General features: G+C 48.7%; 1 protein-coding gene across 1 annotated transcript in view; it reads left to right on the top strand.

The window, feature by feature from the left end:
* Positions 1-24,662, top strand: part of HSPA9 (heat shock protein family A (Hsp70) member 9) — a 236,747-nt gene that overhangs the window by 97,025 nt on the left and 115,060 nt on the right. Inside the window, exons 8-9 of the mRNA XM_063928294.1 lie at positions 8,068-8,230; positions 9,520-9,612. Coding sequence (XP_063784364.1) covers positions 8,068-8,230; positions 9,520-9,612 — 256 coding nt within the window. The remainder of the gene's footprint in view (positions 1-8,067; positions 8,231-9,519; positions 9,613-24,662) is intronic.

The following is a 24,662-nucleotide window of genomic DNA, read 5'->3' as shown; positions in this document are numbered from 1 at the left end:
CCTGGCTCGCCGGATATTGTGGCTGAGATCCTGGTCTGTGGATCTGTACTCTAGAAAAACCCTGGAGGTACTCCCTTTCAAGGGAGATATTCTGTTTGGGAAGGACTTAAATAATATAGTGGCTGACTTGGCTACTGCCAAAACTGCCTGTCTGCCAAGTGCCGCTCCTTCTGTGTCTGAGGCTAAAGGTACTTCCTTTCGCCACTTTCGTCCTTCAGGTAAAGCAAAATGTCAGGCGTACCACAAGCAGGCCTGCACTTCCAAACCTGGTAAACCAAAGCCGCAAAGAGCCTGGGCTACCCGTCAGCCAGCTTCCAAGACCGATAAGCCTGCCGCATGATGGGGCGGGCCTCCCCCTGGGAGATCCCAGGGTGTGGGGGCCGGCTTCTAGGGTATACCCAGGAATGGTTGAAGACCATTTCAGATGCCTGGGTACGGGAAGTCGTCACTCGAGGTTACGCCATAGCCTTCAAAAACCGTCCCCCTCATCGATTTTGCCTGACAGACGTCCCATTGGACCAGACAAAGGCAATCACTCTACATTCAGTGGTACAGACCCTCCTGGATACAGGGGTCGTAGTACAGGTGCCTCTTGCTCAGAGGGGCTGGGGGTACTATTCTTTTCTGTTTCTAGTCCCGAAACCGAATGGGTCCTCTCGGCCCATTCTCAAACTCAAGGCATTGAACAGGTTTGTGAAAGTTTCTCAGTTCCGAATGGAAACCCTTCGCTCTATAGTTCTGGCCTTGGAACCTGGGGATTATATGGTCTCCCTGGACATACAGATGCTTACTTGCATATTCCTATAGCAGTGTCACATCAGCAATACCTGAGGTTTGCGATTGGCAACCTCCATTACCAGTTTCGGGCGTTACCTTTTGTTTTAACTACGGCTCCGCGAGTCTTCACCAAAGTCATGGCGGTGATGACGGTGGTACTCTGCTGTCAAGGGGTCAGGATACTGCCATATCTGGATGACTTGTTGATCCTGGCAAATTCCCCAGAACTTCTTTCTACAAGCCCACGGGTGGCTCATCAACTGGAAGAAATCCTCCCTGGTCCCTACTCAGAGCATGGTGCACCTGGGACACTATTGGACACTCACAACCAGCGGTTGTTCTTGTCCCAGGAGCAAGTCCTGAAGCTTCAGGACAGGATTCGTTGCTTCCTTTCTCGTCCGCAAGTGTTGATACATTCGGCAATGCAGGTGCTGGGCCTCATGCTGTCAGCATTCGACATGGTGGCGTATGCTCAATTCCATTCTCTCCCCCTCCAGAGGCTGATTCTAGCCAAGTGGGACAGCCTGCCTCAACGGATCAGGTCTAGCATGATCTCATTGACTCCGGAGGTCCGTCTGTCGCTGCACTGGTGGCTCCAGGACCAACGATTATGCAGGGGCCGTCTCTTCTGGATATCCGACTGGGTCCTGTTGACGACAGATGCCAGTCTAAGAGGTTGGGGCGCGGTGCTGGAGCAATACTCCCTTCAGGGCCGGTGGATCTCCTCTCGATCAACATTCTGGAATTGCGGGCCCAGCATTTAATTCAGAACCGTCCTGTGCAAGTACAGTCGGACAACGCCACCACAGTGGCTTACATAAATCATCAAGGCGGCACTCGAAGCTGTTTGGCAATGAAGGAAGTATCACGGATTCTGCAATGAGCGGAACGCCATCTACCGGCCATATCGGCAATATTCATTCCGGGAGTCCTGAATTGGGAAGCGGACTTTCTCAGTCATCAGGACGTACACGCCGGAGAGTGAAGCCTCCATCCAGCAGTGTTTCAACTCCTAGTGGAAAAGTGGGGCTTTCCATTCATAGATCTGATGGCATCTCGACACAATCAGAAGGCTCCAGTCTTCGGAGCAAGAACAAGGGATACTCAAGCAGCATTTGTGGATGCGCTGGCGGTGCTGTGGAGGTTTCGGCTGCCGTACGTGTTCCCTTCGGTGTCTCTCCTGCCCAGGGTAATTCGGAAGTTCAAGCAAGAAAGAGGAATTCTGCTTCTCGTAGCTCCAGCGTGGCCCAGACGGCACTGGTTCTCAGACCTGCAAGGCCTATCGTCAGAGCGTCCAATTCTACTTCCACAACGCCCAGACCTCCTCGTTCAGGGCTCCTGTGTCTACCAGGACCTAGCCTGGCTGTCTTTGACTGCGTGGCTCTTGAAGCTTCCGTCTTGAGGGCTAAAGGGTTTTCTGAGGCGGTCATTCAAACTATGTTGCGGGCCTGGAAACCGGCTTCTGCTCGGATTTACCATAGGGTCTGGCATTCTTACTTTGTTTGGTGCGCATCTAACCATTATGACGCCTCCAAGTTTAGTACAGCCAAGTTGTTGGCCTTTCTTCAGCAGGGCCTGGACTTAGGCCTGCGTCTGGCCTCCCTCAAGGTTCAAATATCTACCTTGTCGGTGTGGATTCAGAGAAAGATTGCGACCTTACCTGATGTGCATACCTTTACTCAGGGTGTGTTGCGTATCCAACCTCCCTATGTCCCGCCTGTGGCTCCTTGGGACTTGTCGGTTGTTTTGGAGGTGTTACAAGAGTCTCCGTTTGAACCTCCTGGTTCATCTGATCTTAAGTGGCTTTCCCTTACGGTGGTGGTTCTGCTGGCTATTGCTTTAGCTAGAAGAGTGTCAGATTTGGGTGCCTTGTCTTGTAGTTCCCCATATCTGATATTTCACCGTGACCGGGCGGTTCTTAGGACTCGTCCCGGTTATTTGCCTAAGTTGGTTTCTTCGTTCCACCTTAATCAGGAGATTGTGGTACCGGCCTTTGTCTCTTCTGATCTGTCTCCCAAAGAGCTGTCTTTGGATGTGGTACCGGCTCTCCGTATCTATGTGAAGAGAACTGCTTCTGTTAGGAAATCTTATTCTCTCTTTATTCTGTTTGGGTTTCACAAACGGGGCTGGCCTGCTCACAAGCAGACTTTGGCCAGATGGATTAGAATGGTGATTGCACGTGCTTATGTGAAGACTGGTCTATCAGCTCCTGCTCACATTACGGCCCATTCCACTCGGTCCGTTGGACCTTCTTGGGGCGGCTGCCGTGGTGCGACCCTTGAACAATTGTGTAAGGCGGCTACGTGGTCCTCAGTGTACACGTTCATAAGGTTCTATGCCTTCAATACTGGCGCTTCCCAGGATGCTTCCTTTGGACGCCGGGTTCTTGTGCCCGCTACAGTGCGTCCCCTCCCATAAGGAACTGTTTTAGGACATCCCCAATGTCTATCCTTGTGGAGCCCAGTGTACCCCGCAGCAGAAAACAAGTTTTATGGTAAGAACTTACCTTTGTTAAAACTCTTTCTGCGAGGTATACTGGGCTCCACAAGGCGCCCACCCTGACGCACTTAGCTTCTTTGGGTTGGTATGGCATTAGCCGCTGACTCTTCTCCTGTCGGGAGAGTGTGGAGTTTGTGGCAACTTGCAGTTGTCGTCTCTTTTACATGCTACTGCATTGGGCTGGTTAACAAAACTGAGCTCCTGTGCACGGAGGCGGGGTGATATAGGAGGCGGCGCTATGCATTTTGGGAAGAAGGTCAAAGCTTTTGAGCCTGTTGGTGTTTCGGATCCAGATCCTACTCTACACCCCAATGTCTATCCTTGTGGAGCCCAGTGTACCTCGCAGAAAGAGTTTTAACAAAGGTAAGTTCTTACCATAAAACTCTTTTTCTCCATTTTAAGCACAAGATTCCTCAGCCAGTTTAAAAAAAAAAAAAAAAAAGTGGGAAGACCACGCACCATTGAAGGAGCGGGGCTTCACTATGTGAGGATCCAGCATATCACCAGCACCATTTTCCCTCTGCAGTGGACACAGACGCTGACAGGACAGGGACGCGCAGCTCCTCCAGTGTGACTCCAGATTACCTCAGCGGTACCAGGGGGTCATAGAATGGGGGCAGCGACTATTAGTGTACTAAGTCTCCTATCGGGTTACTTAGGCTGCGATCTGGCTAAGCTTGGCATTAGCGATAAAGACGCAGTGGGGGCAGAAAGAGAGGCAATACTTAAAACAGACTGTGGATGAGTTTATGAACAGAGACTCCGTCCCCAAAAGAGTGTCTCCCCTCCCATTTGTCCGCAAAAGCGATCTCTGGCCCATATCCTGCAGTCTGACTCTAATGCCGACAGGTCAGACATGGAGGGGGGGGGATGCAGCTCTGTCACAGGGAATAGAGGCTTTCAGAGATGTTCTGCACATTCCTGTTAAGGTGTCAGAGGAATCTTATTTTAATGTAAAAAAGAAGTCCTCCGTTACTTTTCCTGTGTCAAAGGAATTGAATACCCTGTTTGAAGAACCATGGGTTAATCCTGTGAAGTTTCAGATCCCTAAGAGGTTGCTCTCATATTTTTCCTTTTCCTCTGGAGGATAGGAAAGAAATGAGAAAATCCTCCGATAGTGGATGCATCAGTCTCTAGGTTGTCACGTAAAATTGTATTGCATGTTCCTGGTGCAGCCTCCCTGAAAGACGCGGCTGATCGTAAAATTGAGACTACACAAATCGTTGGGCCACCCCAGCAGCTGTGTACAAAGACCCACTATTGTATGTGCGTGAATCACTAAAGCCATTGCTAAATGGTCCGTTAACCTAATTGAGGGGTTAGATTCATTATGATGGGGGGATGTTTTCTTACTCCTGCAGCATATACAGGACTCTGAAAACTTTATGGTTGAAGCCATGAAGGTAATAGGCGTGCTTAAAGCATGTACCCCGCTATGGCAGTGTTGGCACGCAGGGGCTTGTGGCTATGCCAGTGGATTCCAGGAAAGGTGTGGAAGGCCTACCATTCACAGGAGAGGCCTTGTTTGGAGAGGAATTAGACAAATGGATCTCCACGGCTACTGCGGGTAAGTCTACGTGTCTTCCTTCCGCAGCCCTCTCAGATAAGAAGACTTATTTAGCTTCTAAGTTTCAGTCCTTTCGGACCGTCAAGTTCAAGGGCAAATCCAGAGGTGCTTCTACTTCCTCCAGCGGTGTAAAAGGTAAACCACGCATACTAGCAACAGCAGGTGCTCAGGAACAGAGCTCAGGCTCTGCTTCCTCAAATTCTTCGGTATGACTGTGGACCGAAATGCATGGAAGGCTTTCTGGTGGGAGCCTAACTACAATACTTCAGTCAGATCTGGTCAAATTCGTACCAGGATCCCTGGGTCATAGATCTTATTTCCCAGGGCTACAGACTGGAGTTCCAAAAGCTCCCACCTAACAGATTCTTCAAATCAGGCTTGCCAGTTTCACAAGAGGCAAGTATAACTTTACAGCATGCCATCCAAAAATTGGTACAGACTCAGGTCCTTGTTCCAGTTCCACCTCCTCTACTAAACAAGGGATATTATTCCAACTTGTTCGTAGTTCCAAAGCCGGATGGTTCGGTAAGTCTCATGTCTTTGAACTCGTAATTGCGAGTGTTCAAATTCAAGGTGGAGTCTCAGAGCGGTGATCTCAGGTCTGGAGGAGGGGGGAGTTCCTAGTGTTTCTGGATATCAAGGATGCGTACTTTCATATTCCGATCTGGCCGCCTCATCGGGCTTATCTCCGGTTTGCGCAGCAGGACTGTCACTACCAGTTCCAGGCCCTGCCATTTGGTTTCTCCACGGCACAGAGGGTGTTCACCAAGGTGATGGCAGAGATGTTTCTACTCCGCATAGGGGGAGTGAATATAATTCCGTACCTGGACTATCTCCATTGCTCTCTTAACCAAACTCCTCCAGGATCACATGCATCAGAGGATCAGTCTATAGCCAAAGGTCAGGATCTCCCTTCTGTGGTGGCTACAGTCTTCTCACCTCGTCGCAAGACGGAGGTTCTGAATTTAGAACTGGATTCTCTTCACCCCAGAAGTAAGCCTCAGAGGTTGGGGAGCAGTCACTCGGGGTGCAGTTTCAGGGAAGATGGTCAAGTCAGTTAGTCATCCTTCCACTCAACATTCTAGAGGTGGCGATAGTCGCCCTGACAACTCCACAACTCCAGGGGTTTATCAGATGGTGTACGTGTTTCCTCCACTTCCTCTGATCCCAAGAATTCTAAATCGAATTAAAAGGGAAAAGGTTCAAGCAATAATCATTGCTCCGGACTGGCCAAGAAGGGCCTGGTACGCAGACCTTCTGGAGATGCTCCTCGAATATCCGTGGCCTCTACCTCTTTGCGAGGATTTTCTGCAACAAAGCCCGTTACTCTATCAGGACTTACCATGGCTATGTTTGATGGCATGGAAGTTGAACGGCTGATTCTAGCCAGGAGAGGGATCCCTAACAAGGTTATCCCGACTATGATCCAAGCCAGGAAGGGGGTAACGTCTAAGCATTACCATCGTATTTGGAAGAAATACGTCCCTTGGTGTGAGACCAGAAATTATTCAGAATTTCATCTGGGTCGTTTTCTGCAGGCAGGCGTGGATGTGGGCCTGCGTCTGGGCTCCATAAAAGTCCAGATGTCGGCCGTGTCCAGGCTTCTCTCCCTGAGGTCCAGGCGTTCTTGAAAGATGTTCTGCACATCCAACCTCCCTTTGTGCCTCCCAAGGCACCTTGGGATCTCAATCTGGTGCTGCATTTCCTCCAATTGGACTGGTTTGAGCCTTTTGCAGGAGGTGGACGTAAGATATCATACGTGGAAGACCATCACACTGTTGGCCTTGGCTTCAGCAAGACTTGTGAGACAAAGCCCTCCGTTCCGACACACAAGTCCCTATTTAATTTTCCATGAGGACAGAGCTGAACTCAGAACTCGTCAGCCATTTCTTCCTAAAGTGGTGTCCGCATTTCACATCAACCAACCTATTGTGGTTCCGGTTGTCACCGACACCTCTGCTACTTCAAAGTCTTTGGATGTTGTGAGGGCTTTGAAGGTGTATGTGACCAGAACAGCTCCTCACAGAAAGACGGACTTGTTGTTGGTTCTTTATGATCTCAATAAGATTGGGTGTCCTGCTTCAAAGCAGACAATTGCACGCTGGGTCAGACTTACTATCCAGCTTGCTTATTCCAAGGCAAGTTTGCCATGTCCAAAATCTGTACAGGCCCACTCCACTAGGTCGGTGGATTCTTCCTGGGCTGCTGCCCGGGGTGTCTCTGCTTTGCAGCTACTTGGTCAGGTTCGAACACATTTGCAATGTTCTACAAGTTTGATACTTTGGCCTCTGAGGACCTTCAGTTTGGTCAATCAGTCCTGCAGGAACCTCGGCACTCTCCCACCCGGTTTGGGGCTTTGGTACATCCCCCATGGTACTAAATGGACCCCAGTATCCTCTAGGACGTAAGAGAAAATAGGATTTTAATTACCTACCGGTAAATCCTTCTCATAGTCCGTAGAGGATACTGGGCGCCCGCCCAATGCTTTGTTCTTCCTGCACTGTTACTTGGTTAAGTAATGTCGGTTCAGCCGTTGCTGTTCCTGTTTCAAGTTTGGTTAGATTGCCTTTCCTCTTGTGTGTGTGCTGGTTCGGAATCTCACCACTATCCTTATCTATCCTTCTCTCAAAGTATGTCCGTCTCCTCGGGCATAGTTTCCTAGACTGAGTCTGGTAGGAGGGGCATAGAGGGAGGAGCCAGCCCTCACTATCAAATTCTTAGTGTCCATTGCTCCTAGTGGACCCGTCTATACCCTATGGTACCAAATGGATCCCAGTATCCTCTACGGACTACCAGAAAAGCATTTACCGGTAGATAATTAAAATCCTATTTTCTGCCCCTTCACCCGCCCCCCCCCCCCCCCCCCCCACCCCGGCAATTCAATAAATGATGTCCCTTTTTTTCATTGAAAAATTTTACTTGTGCAAAAACACACAGGATTTGAGAAGTTTCCAGATCCATGTGTTTACGCAATCACTGACATGAAAAAATGGGCAAGTGAAACAAAATCAGATAATGCTGGAAATTGGTGTTAATTGAGTTCCCCTAAACCCCACCCTCACCCCTGCTTTTTGTGGAGTAAGTCCACTAGAACCTATATAGATCTTTCATCATCACTTGGCAGTTCCGGTGTGTGCAACCATCTCCTGAATTTGGTAGTTTATTTTATATATAAGATAGATATTTACTTTTTATTTAAAAAAATTTTTTTATTCATTCTTCAGCATTGCCGTCTATGATCTTGGAGGTGGTACTTTTGATATTTCAATCCTAGAAATTCAGAAAGGGGTGTTTGAAGTGAAATCCACTAATGGTGATACTTTCCTTGGAGGAGAGGACTTTGACCAAGCACTATTGCAACATATTGTGAAGCAGTTTAAAAGAGAGGTTGGTAGTTTTGGGATTGTGGCGTTTGTGTTTTTCACTTTATTTTATTTTTTATTTGGTTTACATTCTAGCTAAGGGTCTATATTGTCACAATATCTGAATGTGCCAAAAATAAAAGTGAGCGCATGCATTAATGTGCAGTGTATTGCTTGTTTATTTTTTTCTCTCACACTGAGTTATGCAGTTGTGGAGCATGCCAGTTTTACTGTGCATGCTCCACAACTGAGCATGTACAAGTATAGAGGCAATTGAATTGTTTATGCTTTCCCGACATCCTGTTTACAGTGATTAGGGGGCTCTATTCAAAGCTTTGTTTTTTTTGTTGACCCCCAAACAGCCCAGGTTTAGCAGCATAATGCAGCTAAACACATCTAAAAGCAATTGGCTGCCCAAACTTTTCTCACACTTCTGCTTGCCAGGAGGGGGGTGGGGAATGCTGGCGCAAACATTCAAATCCCTGCCCCACCCAAATCAAAACAAAAATCCCCCATGAGCAGATACTGTGGTAGAACCCTTCTTATATCTCCACTTTCCACTGCATGGATGGGTGACAGAGGTGGTAATATATAGGCTTATTTGAGTGTGACCGTGTCATCGGAATTGTGGCTATGCATAGTTTTGCATGGACACACATTCCTCTGATTTTGAGCAGATCTGTTTCACCAGGTACAATGAGGGTGTGAGTGTACTCTGATGAGGATTGCTGCTATTCCCACAAGTAGATAGATATTGGTGGTGTGATCACATAGATGCGTATGGTGAATTTCCACATCTAGTTCCATTAAATGACTGTGGATGAGTCTCTTTTGCAGCTCTTACTCTGCTCCAAAATATAGTATGTGTATGAAGCTAATAATATTATCTATTATTATTATTTATTCTTACATTTTATTAAATGTGGTTCACATCGCTGTACATACAACACACATTAGAACAATACAGGGTACACGGAACTTAACTTAAACAGTAACTGTAAAACGAAAACAGAGGTAACAAGGAATAATTGGTGTACTACTAGGAGTGGGCAGTCATTGGAAGAGATGAATGGTTACAAGTGAGAGGAGATGTGGGTATAGACTGTCACTGTATAGGAGAGAGCTGTAATTGAAGTGCAAGAGAAGAAGGGCTGTAAGAACAGAAGGGAAGAAGACCCTGCTCCAGGGAGCTTAAACTCTACTAGATTTAGTTTTCTTTAGGCAGTGCCTGAAATAGAATGCTGGCACTGTGGTCTTTTCAAGTGTGTGTAACATTAATGTGTTTTTTTTTTTTTTTTTAAATTTCTTGTAAAGACTGGTGTGGATCTAACGAAAGACAACATGGCTCTACAAAGAGTGCGAGAGGCTGCTGAGAAGGCAAAGTGTGAACTATCGTCATCAGTACAGGTGTGGTATTTTTCTTTTGTCCCAATAGAAACCCCATGTAAATGTTTAACATAGTAACCTAATTAAGGTTGAATATTGGCAAAATGCCAATCGTGTTCAACCTGTATTAAGTTCAGTTGGTTTTAATGTACCTGCTGAAGTAATGTTTTTGTGACTAGTTAACAACTATAAATCATGCTACACCCGTATTAACAACGTCAATATTTAAAATGTTATAACCTTGGATATCATTTTTAATCAGAAATTTAACCAGTCTTTTTTTTTTTTTTTTTGAATGCATTTACAGAGTCCGCCATTACCACCTTCCCTGCAGGGAATTCCAAATCCTTATTGCCCTAACAGTGAAGAACCCTTTCCTCCGTTGTGTACGGATTTTTCTCTTATGTCCTAAAGGATGCTGGAGTCCACATTAGTACCATGGGGTATAGACTGGTCCGCCAGGAGCCATTGGCACTTTAAGAGTTTGAGTGTGTGGGCTGGCTCCTCCCTCTATGCCCCTCCTTTCAGACTCTGTTTAGAAAATGTGCCCGGAGGAGCCAGTCACAGCTAGGGGAGGTATACAGAGTTTCTCTAGAAAAGTTTTTAGTTTATTATTTTACAGGGAGGCTGCTGGCAACAGCCTCCCTGCTTTGTGGGACAAAGGGGGGGGGGGCAGTGTCCGCCCTGCAGGGTCTGAGACACTGACTCTGCTGACAGGACACTGAGCTCCAGAGGGATCAGATCACCCCCCGCCACAGGGGATCGCTCGCCACCCCCTTACAGAGCTGAAGAATCAGTGGCGAGTGAGACGCCGATCCCTCTAGCAAGCGGTGGGGTCAGTGTCAAGATGGCAGCAGGGTAGGAGCGCAGTATTAACTGCGCTCCGGGAGGCTCAGCGGTACATGGTGCGGCGCTGTGAGGGGCGCCCTGAGCCAGCGCTACACCCTACACTGGTCCCAAAGCCTGTCGGTGTCCTCGGATCTCAGCAAGCACTCAATCCGCAGGCCAGCATAATCAGTGGAAGAGCGGGAAGACTGCGCCATTTTGGGGGCGGAGCTTCTCCTCATATCGGACCCAGCAGCGTTCAGCGCCATTTTCCTGCCTGCACAGTGCTGATCAGGAGAAACAGGTTCCTCCACAGCAACTCCAGCTATCTGTAAACTGTACCGGAGTTGTAGAAGGGGGGAGAGGCTGCAATACGACTGTGTATCCTATTAAGGTGCACGGTCAGCACTGACAAAGGGGTCTCCCTTTGGTGTGTGGGTTGGCTCCAATCTCTCTCTCGCCATTTTTTTTGGGGGGTGACTCTGTCTGCCCTCCCCTGTGTGTGTGGGTGGGTGGAGTGTTTGGTGGTATTCTTTAGCTATGTCCAGGGACACTGTCATACGCTGCAGAGGAAATGTCCTCCGAGGATGATCCCATTCCATGTAATCAGGATAGCACTGGTTTAGCACAGTTTCCATCAAGGGAACTTGAGTGGTTTTTCTCTATCAAATCTCGGGTTTCTCAGATTACGGACAGGGTGGCGAGTAATGAATCTGCAACCCAGGTATTACAGAATTCTATGGCAGTATGGCCCGATTCTGGTACCTCAGGACTCTCCGCTATATACCTCCACAAACGTGCGCTTGTTCATGTCATGCAAGATGACACTGATACCGATTCTGACACCACAGACGGTAATGGAGATGTGTTGCGGGGGAATGCGGTCAAGATGCCGCCGGCCGGAATCCTGGCACTCGAAATACCGACGCCGGAACCCCCACCGCCACAATCCCGACATATTCTCACTCCGAGGGTGTCCACGACACCAATAGAGGGAGAATATAAAAGTGTGCCGAGCGTAACGAGGCACCGTGATCGCAGTGTGGCGAGCGAAGCGAGCCCGCAAGGGGCTGCGTTCCACTCGCCACCCCTGTCGGGATTGTGTGGTCGGGATTCCGGCGTCAGTATTTCGACCGCCGAGATTCCGGCCGGTGGCATTTAGTACTGATCCCGTTGCGGGGTCTGCCTCTCTTGCAAAGGGGGTGCAATTGATGATAAAAGGTATCAGGGATGTGTTTAATATTGATACCACACCTGAGCAGGTTGAGGAGGCTTTTTTCACTGAAAATAAGAAAGCCTCTCTAACCTTCCCTGCGTCAAAGGAATTACATGCTATTTTTGGGAAAGTATGGGAAAACCCTGAGGAAAAATTCCAGATCCCTAAAAGGGCTTAGGTGGCGTTCCCTTTCCCTGAGGAGGATAGAAAAAAATGGGAAAGCCCTCCAATTGTTAACGCATCTGTGTCCAGACTCTCAAAAAAGGTGGTTTTGCCTGTTCCAGGATCTACCGCCTTAAAGGAGCCGGCTAATCGTAAAATTGATAATACACTTAAATCAATGTACACGGCTTCGGGGGTCGTATTACGTCCCACTATTACTAGTGCATGAATGCAAAAGCTATAGTAAAATGGTCGGGCACCTTACTTGAGGATTTGGATACGATGGATAAGGGTGATGTTGAATTGTTTTTGCGTACCATTAATGATTCAGCAGGTTTTATGGTAGAATCCATGAAAGACCTGGGTTCTATGGCTGCGGGAATCTCTCCAATGTCTTTTTCAGCTCGTTGGGGACTGTGGCTGCGCCAGTGGACGGCCGACGCGGAATCCAGGAAAAGTGTGGAGTCCCTACCCTATAAAGGCTCTCTTTGGGGAAGCTTTGGATGCGTGGATATACACGGCTACAGTAGGTAAGTCTCGGTTTCTTCCCTCAGCTGCACCTGCTCAGACGAAATCCTTCTTCTCATCGTCGGCATCATAGTCCTTTCGGCCTAACAAGCCTAGAAAAGGCTAAACCGTCCAATACCTTCTTTAGGGGAGGTCGAGTTAAATCCAAAAAACCTGCTGCTGCAGGTTCCCAGGAACAAAAGCCTGTTTCAGGTACGCCAAAGTCCTCCGCATGACTGTGGACTGCGCGGCCTGGAGGTGGGGCCAGTGGGAGCGAGACTCGGACAGTTCAGTCACGTCTGGGTATCGTCCGGCCTGGATCCCTGGTGATAGATATTGTGTCCCAGGGATACAGGCTGGAATTTTAGAATCTCCCTCCTCACCGATTTTTCAAATCAGGCTTGCCAGTTCTACTGGCAGACAGAACTGTCCTGCAAGAGGCTGTCCAGGTTGGTGGAGGCACAGGTCATTGTGCCAGTTCCTCATTTGCAAACCACCGGTTACTATTCAAACCTTTTCGTGGTACCGAAACCGGATGGTTCGGTCAGGCCCATTCTGAACCTAAAATCATTGAACCCCTTTCTAAAGGAGGAGTTCAAGTTCAAAATGGAGTCTCTCCGTGCGGTGATATCCGGTTTGGAAGAGGGGGAGTTCGTAGTGTTCCAGGATATCAAGGATGCGTTCCTCCCACATTCCAGTTTGGCTGCCGCATCAGGCTTATCTCGCTTTCGCATTACTGGACTGTCTTTTTCCAGTTCCCGGCCCTGCCATTCAGCCTCTCGACAGCACAAAGGTGATGGCAGAGATGATGATTCTCCTCCGCAAACAAGGTGAACATCATTCCATATCTGGACGATCTGCTGATTTAAAGGCATCATCCAACGAGAAGCTGTTGTAGTCCATTGTTTTCACACCCCACCTACTCGGCTCCACAGTTGTATTCTGAACCTTCCAAAATCACATTTGGAACAAACCCAGAGGTTGTCTTTTCTGGGGATGATCCTCGACACAGAAGTGCAGAGGGTGTTTCTTCTGCAGGAAAAGGCATTGGTGATACAAACAATGGTCCGGGATGTCCTGAAGCCAGCCCGGGTGTCGGTTCATCAATGCATTCGCCTTTTGGGAAAGATGGTGGCCTCTTACGAGGCTCTCCAGTACGGGAGGTGCCATGCTCGGGCCTTCCAACTGGATCTCCTGGACAAGTGGTCAGGATCTCATCTCCACATGCACCAGAGAATTTGTCTGTCGCCAAGGGCCAGGATTTCACTCCTCTGGTGGCTCCAATTGCCTCACCTTCTGGAGGGCTGCACGGATGCGAGCCTTCGGGGCTGGGGCGCAGTCACTCAAGAGGAAACCTTCCATGGAAGGTGGTCAAGTCTGGAAGCCGGTCTGCCGATTAAACATTCTGGAACTAAGCCGTTTACAAAGGTCTTCTACAAGAGGCCCATCTTCTAAGGAATTGGGCCATTCAAGTGCAGTCGGACAATGTGACAGCAGTGGCTTACATAAACAGACAGGGCTGAACGAAGAGCAGAGCTGCAATGTTAGAGGTAACCAGAATCATCCTCTGAGCAGAAAAGCACATGTTGGCGCTGTCCGCAATCTTCATTCTGGAAGTAAACAACTGGGAAGCAGACTTCCTTAGCAGACACTATCTCCATCCAGGGGAGTGGGGTCTCGATACGGAGGTGTTTAAGGAAATAACAGATCTTTGGGGGTTACCCCAAATAGATATGATGGCCTCTCGTCTCAACAAAAAGCTTTGGCGCTATTGTTCCAGGTCGAGGGACCCACAAGCAGTGTCAGTGGACGCCCTGTTATCTCAGTGGTTGTTCCAGTCGGTGTACTTGTTTCCACCACTTCCACCCGTTCCAAGAGTTCTAAAGCTTGTACGGAGAACAAGAGCTCAAGCGATCCTCATTGCTCCAGACTGGCCAAGGCGGGCTTGCTACGCGGACCTTCTGAATCTCTTGCAGGAAGAGCCGAGGCCTCTTCCTCTTCGGGAGGACCTGCTGCAGCAGGGGCCGTTCGCCTTTCAAGACTTACCGCGGCTACGTTTGATGGCATGGAAGTTGAGCGCCTGATACTTGCTCGTATGGGCATTCCGAAGGTCATTCCTACCCTGATACAGGCTAGGAAAGGGGTAACGTCTAAGCATTACCTTCGTATTTATAAGAAATATGTCTCTTGGTGTGAGTCCAAGAAGTTTCCTACGGTGCAGTTTCAACTGTGACGTTTCCTCTTTCTGCAAGCAGGTGTGGATATGGGCCTGAGGTTGGGATCTGTGAAGGTCCAAATTTCGGCCCTGTCCATTTTCTTGCAGAAACAATTGGCTGCCCTCCCTGAGGTTCAGACATTTTTTTTGAAGGGAGTTCTGCACATTCAACCTCCCTTTGTACCGTCTACGGCGCCTTGGGACCTTAACGTGGTGTTGCAGTTCCTCCAGTCAGACTGATTTGATCCTCAACAGGAGGTTGAGGTCAAATTTCTTACATGGAAGGCTGTCAAGTTGTTGGCCTTAGCGTCTGCTAGGCGTGTTTCAGAATTGGGGGCTTTATCTTGTAAAACCCTTAATTTATCTTCTACGAAGATAGAGTTGAGCTCTAGACACGTCGGTTGTGTCTGCATTTCATATAAACCTACCTATTGTGGTGCCAGTGGCTACTTACTGACTCCTCTATTACATCAAAGTCCTTGGATGTTGTGAGGGCTTTTAGAATCTATGTGAAGAGGACTGCTTGTCACAGGAAACCGGACTCTTTGTCCTGTATGATTCCAAGAAAATTGGGTGTCCTGCTTCAAAGCAGACTATATCTCGCTGGATTAGATTCATTATTCGGCATGCTTATTCTACGGCAGGACTGCCGTGTCCAAAATCTGTTAAGGCCCACTCTACTCGTAAAGTGGTGTCTTCCTGGGCGGCTGGCCGGGGTGTCTCGGCGTTACAAATTTGCCGAGCGGCAACTTGGTCGAACACGTTTGCTAAGTTCTACAAGTTCGATACTTTGACTTAACTTCAGATCATCAGAGGACAATCCGTTTTGCAGGAGCCTCCGCGCTCTTCCTCCCGTTCTGGGAGCTTTGGTACATCCCCATGGTACTAATGTGGACCCCAGCATCCTCTAGGATGTAAGAGAAAATAGGATTTTGGTTACCTACCGGTAAATCCTTTTCTCGTAGTCTGTAGAGGATGCTGAGCGTCCGACCAGCGTTTCGTTTTCCTGCAGTTATCTGGTTCAGTACAACTTTGTTAGTTGAGTACTGCATTGTTACTTGGTAAGTACTGTTTCAGCAGTTGCTGAGTTTTCAAGCTAAGTTAGCTTGATGTGCCTTTGTGTGTGAGCTGGTATGAATCTCGACACTATCTGTGTTAAATCCTTCTCTCGAAGATGTCAGTCTCCTCGTAGGAGGGGCATAGAGGGAGGAGCCAGCCATCACTCACTCTTAAAGTTCCAATGGCTCCTGGTGGACCCGTCTATACCCCATGGTACTAATGTGGACTACGAGAAAAGGATTTACCGGTAGGCAACCAAAATCTTTATTTATTTTTTTTACCGTGGTGCCCACAATTGAACACAATATTCCTGGTGCGGACGTACCAATGATTTGTACAGCGGCAGGATTACATCCTCGTCCCATGTCTCAATTCCCCGTTTTATGCACGGTAGCACCTTACTTGCCGCCTTTACTGCGCTTTGACATTGTGTACGGTTAAGCCTATTATCAATGAGTACCCCCAAATCTTTTTCCAATACTGTTACCCCTAGTCGTTCCCCATTCATATGTAGGATGCAAGTTTGTTTTTAGTCCCGAAATGCATAACCTTACTTTTTTTTTTTTTTTTTTTTTTTTATTGAACCTCATTCTCCATTTAGACGCCCAGGTTTCAAGTTTAGATAAATCATTCTGCAGAGGCTCCACATCTATTTCCGAATGAATTACCCTACACAGTTTAGTATCATCTGTAAAGATTGACACACTGCTTTCCAGGTCTATTTCTAGGTCATTGATAAATATGTTGAACAGTAGTGGCCCGAATACGGACCCTTGAGGTATTCCGCTGACTACTGGGGTCCAGCTTGAGGACTTCCTGTTGACCACTACTCGCTGTACCCTGTTATCCAGCCAGTTACTTATCCATGTGCAAACAGTTTTTTCTAGGCCAAGCTCCTTTCTAATTTGGTGATCAGTCCCCTGTGAGGCACTGTATCGAAGGCTTTTGCAAAATCTAAGTATACCACATCCACTGCTTTTCTCTGGTCAAGATTATTGCTTACTTCCTTGTAGAAGCTAAGTAAGTTAGTTTGACATGATCTATCCCTCACAAAATTAAGATTAATAAATCACATGGTCTTGATGGACTTTACCTGAGGGTTCTTATGGAGTTTAGGTCACAATTAGCAAGACCCCTATACTTGATTTTCAATAGTTCAATTAGATCAGGTATGGTACCGAAGTATTGGCGTATAGCTGAGGTAGTGCCATTATTTAAAAAGGGGTCCAAAAATCATCCAGGTAACTACAGACCGGTTAGGTTGACGTCTATAGTGGGGAAAATATTGGAAGGAATTCTAAGGAATAGCATACAGGAGTATCTACAGACCGCTATGATTATTAGCAAGAACCAGCATGGGTTCTCCTTCATCCTAGAGGATGCTGGGGACTCCCAAAGGACCATGGGGTATAGACGGGATCCGCAGGAGACATGGGCACTTTAAGACTTTAAATGGGTGTGAACTGGCTCCTCCCTCTATGCCCCTCCTCCAGACCTCAGTTAGATTCTGTTCCCAGAGGAGACTGGTCACACACTAGGGGAGCTCTACAGAGTTTCTCTAAAAATACTTTTGTTAGGTTTTTTATTTTCAGGGAGCACTGCTGGCAACAGGCCCCCTGCTTCGTGGGACTGAGGGGAGAGAAGCAGACCAACTTCTGTGAGTTGAAAGGCTCTGCTTCTTAGGCTACTGGACACCATTAGCTCCAGAGGGTCTGATCACTTGGGTCACCTAGCTGCTCGTCCCCCGAGCCGTGCCGCCGTCCCCCTCACAGAGCCAGAAGTAAGAAGACAGGTGAGTAACCGAAGCAAAGAAGACTTCAGTGAAGGCGGCAAAGACTTCTGTCTTCCTGAAGTACCGCGCTGCGCGCCATTGCTCCCACATACACAGGCACTGCATGGGTGCAGGGCGCAGGGGTGGGGGGGGCGCCCTGGGCAGCAATAAAAACCTCCTAATTTGTGACTGGCATGTATGTGGAGTGCGGAGGCACCATCAGGGGACCCCTGCCAGTGTAAAAAATTGCGGGACGGAAGCGTGCCATGTAGCGGGCGGGGCTTCGTCCTCCAGCTCTAACCAGCACCATTTTCTCTCCACAGCTTGCTGCAGAGACGCTGCTCCTGGCCCTTCACTGCTGGCAAAAGTAACAGGGTGCTAAAAACGAGGGGGGGGGCGCACTAAAATTGGTGTTGGTTATTATTATTAATATATAACAGCGCTTATAGGTCTGGGGCATTGTTTCATTCTTCAGACCGGTGGGGCGCTGGGTGTGAGCTGGCAATCTCCCTCTCTGAAAGGCCTTACTGTGGGGTCTGTCTCCTTTAGCCCAGTGTGTTTGGGGGTGTCGGTACGCGTGTGTCGGCATGTCTGAGGCTGAATGCTCTTCCCAGGAGGAGGTCCGTGTGGGGGCTGAATAGAATGAGGGAGTGACTTCGTTGGCACCGCCGACTGCTGATTGGGTTGAGATGTGGAGTGTTTTAAATAAGTGTTTCTTTTGCATAAGAGGTTGGACAAATCCGACTCTCAGAACCTAGCATGGAGGCAATCCATGGGAGAGTTAGTGCCACACACTCAGACCCCTTCAGGGTCCCAAAAACGTTAATTTACCCAGATATCAGACACTGATACCGACACGGATTCCGACTCCAATGTCGACTATAATGATGCAAAGTTGCATCCTAAGGTGGCTAAGAGTATTCAATACATGATTGTGGCAATAAAAGACGTGTTACATATCACGGAAGACCCCGCTGTCCCTGAGACAAGGGTCTGTATGTTTAAGGGGAAGAAGCCGGAGGTAATGTTTCATCCCTCGCATGAACTGAATGCTCTCTTTGAAAGGGCCTGGGAAACTCTGGGCAAAAGGTGGCAGATTCCCAGGAGAATTGCTATGGCATACCCGTTTCCTTCTCGGGATAGGGTTAGGTGGGAGTCAACACCCACGGTGGACAAAGCTCTAGCACGCTTGTCCAAGAAGGTGGCGCTACCGTCCTTTGAGATGGCGGCCCTTAAGGATCCGGACGATCGTAGGCAGGCAGCTACCCTGCAATCTATTTGTCACGACAGGTACGCTGCTCAGGCCGGCCGTGGCAGCGGCATGGGTGAGTAACGCTATTGAAAAGTGGGCAGATACCTTGTCAGCTGAAATGGACACCCAGGATAGAGAGAGAGTGCTGTTGACACTGGTGCATATCAGGGAGACTGCGAGAGATATTGGCCTCTTGGGATCAAGGGCCAATGCCATGGCGATCTCGGCTAGGAGGGCGTTGTGGACTCATCAATGTAATGGTGATGCTGATTCTAAGAAGGCTATGGAGGCTCTGCCCTATAAGGGTGGAGTTTTGTTTGGTGAAGGCCTCGCGGACCTGGTTTCTACAGCTACCGCGGGTAAGTCCTCTTTTCTGCCTTTTGTCCCTCCACAGCAAAAGAAAACGCCTCAATACCAGATGCAGTCCTTTCGGTCGCAAAAATTCCGGAAAGGACGTGGGTCATCCTTCCTTGCGGCAAGAGGTAAGGGAAAAGGATAAAGATCGCCGGCTGTGGCAGGCTCCCAGGAGCAGAAGTCCTCCCCGGCTTCTGCCAAATCCACCGCATGACGCTGGGGCTCCCCTACGGAATCCGCATCGGTGGGGGCACGTCTTCAGTCAGGTCTGGGTTCTCTCGGGCCTGGATGCTTGGGTGCTGGAAATTGTGTCCCAAGGATACAAACTGGAGTTTCAAGACGTGCCTCCACACCGATTTTTCAAATCTGCCCTGCCAGCTTCTCTTCCGGAAAGAGAGGTAGTGTGTGCGGCAATACGAAAGCTGTGTCAGCAGCGAGTCATTGTTGCGGTACCCCCGTTACAACGGGGAGAAGGGTTTTATTCAAGCCTGTGTTTGGTCCCGAAGCCGGATGGCTCGGTCAGACCGATTCTGAACTTAAAATCCCTCAATCTGTATTTGAAAAGTTTCAAATTCAAGATGGAGTCTCTCCGAGCAGTGATCTCCAGTCTGGAGGGGGGGGGGGGATTTTATGGTGTAGTCGACATAAAGGATGCATACCTGCATGTCCCCATATATCCTCCTCATCAGACGTTCCTGAAGTTCGCTGTTCAGGATTGTCACTACCAATTTCAGACGTTGCCGTTTTGTCTTTCCACGGCCCCGAGGATTTTCACCAAAGTATTGGCGGAAATGATGGTGCTCCTGCGCAAGCTAGGGGTCACAATTATCCCATACTTGGACGATCTCCTGATAAAGGCGAGATCAAGGGAGCAGTTACTAAAAAGCGTTGCGCTCTCCCTGAAGGTGCTGCAACAACATGGCTGGCTCCTAAATTTACCAAAGTCGCAGTTGATTCCGTCAACTCGGCTGTTGTTTTCTCTATCGTCCTAGTGGATGCTGGGGTTCCTGAAAGGACCATGGGGAATAGCGGCTCCGCAGGAGACAGGGCACAAAAGTAAAGCTTTCCGATCAGGTGGTGTGCACTGGCTCCTCCCCCTATGACCCTCCTCCAAGCCAGTTAGATTTTTGTGCCCGGCCGAGAAGGGTGCAATTCTAGGTGGCTCTCCTAAAGAGCTGCTTAGAGAAAGTTTAGCTTAGGTTTTTTACTTTACAGTGAGTCCTGCTGGCAACAGGATCACTGCAACGAGGGACAGAGGGGAGAAGAAGTGAACTCACCTGCGTGCAGGATGGATTGGCTTCTTGGCTACTGGACATCAGCTCCAGAGGGACGATCACAGGTACAGCCTGGATGGTCACCGGAGCCTTGCCGCCGGCCCCCTTGCAGATGCTGAAGTAAGAAGAGGTCCAGAATCGGCGGCAGAAGACTCCTCAGTCTTCTAAAGGTAGCGCACAGCACTGCAGCTGTGCGCCATTTTCCTCTCAGCACACTTCACACGGCAGTCACTGAGGGTGCAGGGCGCTGGGAGGGGGGCGCCCTGGGAGGCAAATGAATACCTAATTTGGCTAAAAATACCTCACATATAGCCTCCGGAGGCTATATGGAGATATTTAACCCCTGCCAGAATCCGTTAAGAGCGGGAGACGAGGCCGCCGAAAAAGGGGCGGGGCCTATCTCCTCAGCACACAGCGCCATTTTCCCTCACAGAAAGGCTGGAGGGAAGGCTCCCAGGCTCTCCCCTGCACTGCACTACAGAAACAGGGTTAAAACAGAGAGGGGGGGCACTAATTTGGCGATATGCTTATATATATTAAGATGCTATAAGGGAAAACACTTATATAAGGTTGTCCCTATATAATTATAGCGTTTTTGGTGTGTGCTGGCAAACTCTCCCTCTGTCTCTCCAAAGGGCTAGTGGGTCCTGTCCTCTATCAGAGCATTCCCTGTGTGTGTGCTGTGTGTCGGTACGTGTGTGTCGACATGTAGGAGGACGATGTTGGTGAGGAGGCGGAGCAATTGCCTGTAATGGTGATGTCACTCTCTAGGGAGTCGACACCGGAATGGATGGCTTATTTAGGAAATTACGTGATAATGTCAACACGCTGCAAGGTCGGTTGACGACATGAGACGGCCGACAAACAATTAGTACCGGTCCAGACGTCTCAAAAACACCGTCAGGGGTTTTAAAACGCCCGTTTACTTTAGTCGGTCGACACAGACACAGACAGGGACACTGAATCCAGTGTCGACGGTGAATAAACAAACGTATTCCTTATTAGGGCCACACGTTAAAGGCAATGAAGGAGGTGTTACATATTTCTGATACTACAAGTACCACAAAAGAGGGTATTATGTGGGATGTGAAAAAACTACCATAGTTTTTCCTGAATCAGATAAATTAAATAAAGTGTGTGATGATGCGTGGGTTCCCCCCGATAGAAAATTATGGGCGGTATACCCTTTCCCGCCAGAAGTTAGGGCGCGTTGGGAAACACCCCTTAAGGTGGATAAGGCGCTCACACGCTTATCAAAACAAGTGGCGGTACCGTCTATAGATAGGGCCGTCCTCAAGGACCAGCTGACAGGAGGCTGGAAAAATATCATAAAAAGTATATACACACATACTGGTGTTATACTGCGACCAGCGATCGCCTCAGCCTGGATGTGCAGAGCTGGGGTGGCTTGGTCGGATTCCCTGACTAAAAATATTGATACCCTTGACAGGGACAGTATTTTATTGACTATAGAGCATTTAAAGGATGCATTTCTATATATGCGAGATGCACAGAGGGATATTTGCACTCTGGCATCATGAGTAAATGCGATGTCCATAACTGCCAAAAGATGTTATGGACACGACAGTGGTCAGGTGATGCAGATTCCAAACGGCACAAAGGTGTATTGCCGTATAAAGGATGAGGAGTTATTTGGGGTCGGTCCATCGGACCTGGTGGCCACGGCAACTGCTGGAAAATCCACCGTTTTTTACCCTAAGTCACATCTCTGCAGAAAAAGACACCGTCTTTTCAGCCTCAGTCCTCTCGTCCCTATAAGATCATATCTGCTCAGGGATAGAGGAAAGGGAAGAAGACTGCAGCAGGCAGCCCATTCCCAGGAACAGAAGCGTTCCACCGCTTCTGACAAGTTCTCAGCATGGCGCTGAGACCGTACAGGACCCCTGGATCCTACAAGTAGTATCCCAGGGGTACAGATTGGAAGGTCGAGACGTTTCACCTTCGCAGGCTCCTGAAGTCTGCTTTACCAAGGTCTCCCTCCGACAAGGAGGCAGTATGGAAAAAAATTCACAAGCTGTATTCCCAGCAGGTGATAACTAAATTACCCCTCCTACTACAAGAAAAGGGGTATTATTCCACACTATATTGTGGTACTGAAGCCAGAAGGCTAGGTGAGACTTATTCTAAAAAATTTTTTGAACACTTACAAAGGTTCAAATCAAGATGGAGTCACTCAGAGCAGTGATAACGAACCAGGAAGAAGAGGACTATATAGTGTCCCGGGACATCAGGGATGCTTACCTCTATGTCCCAAATTTGCCCTTCTCACTAAGGGTACCTCAGGTTCGTGGTGCAGAACTGTCACTATCAGTTTCAGACGCTGCCGTTTGGATTGTCCACGGCACCCCGGGTCTTTACCAAGGTAATGGCCGAAATGATGATTCTTCTTCGAAGAAAAGGCGTCTTAAGTATCCCTTACTTGGACGATTTCCTGATAAGGGCATAGTCCAGGGAACAGTTGGAGGTCGGAGTAGCACTATCTCGGATACTGCTACAACAGCACGGGTGGATTCTAAATATTCCAAAATCGCAGCTGATCCGACGACACGTCTGCTGTGCCTAGGGATGATTCTGGACACAGTCCAGAAAAAGGTGTTTCTCCCGGAAGAGAAAGCCAGGGAGTTATCCGAGTTAGTCAGGAACCTCCTAAAAACAGTGCATCATTGCACAAGGGTCCTGGTAAAAATGGTGGCTTCCTACGAAGCAATTCCATTCGGCAGATTTCACGCAAGAACTTTTCAGTGGGATCTGCTGGACAAATGGCCCGGATCGCATCTTCAGATGCATCAGCGGATAACCCTATATCCAAGGACAAGGGTGTCTCTCCTGTGGTGGTTATAGAGTGCTCATCTTCTAGAGGGCCGCAGATTCGGCATTCAGGATTGGATGCTGGTGACCACGGAGCCCAGCCCGAGAGGCTGGGGAGCAGTCACACAGGGAAAAAATTTCCAGGGAGTGTGATCAAGTCTGGAGACTTTTCTCCACATAAATATACTGGAGCTAAGGGTAAATTTATAATGCTCTAAGCTTAGCAAGACCTCTGCTTCAGGGTCAGCCGGTATTTATCCAGTGGGAAAAACATCACGGCAGTCGCCCACGTAAACAGACAGGGCGACACAAGAAGCAGGAGGGCAATGGCAAAAACTGCAAGGACTTTTCGCTGGGCGGAAAATCATGTGATAGCACTGTCAGCAGTGTTTCATCCCGGGAATGGAAACTGGGAAGCAGACTTCCTCAGCAGGCACGACCTCCACCCGGGAGAGTGGAAACTTCATCGGGAAGTTTTTTCCACATGATTGTAAACCGTTGGGAAATACCAAAGGTGGACATGATGGCGTCCCGTCTGAACAAAAAACGGGACAGGTATTGCGCCAGGTCAAGAGACCCTCAGGCAATAGCTGTGGACGTTCTGGTAACACCGTGGGTGTACCAGTCGGTGTATGTGTTCCCTCCTCTGCTTCTCATACCTAAGGTGCTGAGAATTATAAGACGTAGAGGAGTAAGAACTATACTCATGGCTCCGGATTGGCCAAGAAGGACTTGGTACCCGGAACTTCAAGAGATGCTTACAGAGGTCTTATGGCCTCTGCCGCTAAGAAGGGACTTGCTTCAGCAAGTACCATGTCTGTTCCAAGACTTACCGCAGCTGCGTTTGTCGGCATGGCGGTGGAAAGCCGGATCCTAAGGGAAAAAGGCATTCCGGAAGAGGTCATTCCTACCCTGGTCAAAGCCAGAAAGGAGGTGACCGCACAACATTATCACCACATGTGGCAAAAATATGTTGCGTGGTGTGAGGCCAGGAAGGCCCCACAAAGAAATTTCAACTCGGTCGTTTCCTGCATTTCCTGCAAACAGGAGTGTCTATGGGCCTCAAATTGGGGTCCATTAAGGTTCAAATTTCGGCCCTGTCGATTTTCTTCCAGAAAGAATTGGCTTCAGTTCCTGAAGTCCAGAAGTTGTCAAGGGAGTATTGCATATACAACCCCCTTTTGTGCCTCCAGTGGCACTGTGGGATCTCAACGTAGTTCTGGGATTCCTCAAATCACATTGGTTTAAAACCAGTCAAATCTGTGGATTTGAAGCATCTCACAGGAAAAGTGACCATGCTCTTGGCCCTGGCCTGGACCAGGCGAGTGTCAAATTGGTGGTTTTTTCTCAAAAAAGCCCATATCTGTTTGTCCATTCGGACAGGGCAGAGCTGCGGACTCGTCCCCAGTTCTCTCCCTAAGGTGGTGTCAGTGTTTTACCTGAACCAGCTTATTGTGGTGCCTTGCACCTACTAGGGACTTGGAGGACTCCAAGTTGCTAGATGTTGTCAGGGCCCTGAAAATATGTTCCAGGACGGCTGGAGTCAGGAAAACTGACTTGCTGTTATCCTGTATGCACCCAACAAACTGGGTGCTCTTGCTTCTAAG

Source organism: Pseudophryne corroboree, chromosome 6 (genome assembly GCF_028390025.1).
Source record: "Pseudophryne corroboree isolate aPseCor3 chromosome 6, aPseCor3.hap2, whole genome shotgun sequence".
In the NCBI taxonomy this organism is placed as follows: Eukaryota; Metazoa; Chordata; class Amphibia; order Anura; family Myobatrachidae; genus Pseudophryne; species Pseudophryne corroboree.
Note: the sequence above shows the minus strand (reverse complement) of the source record. Positions and strands in the feature narration are given on the sequence as shown.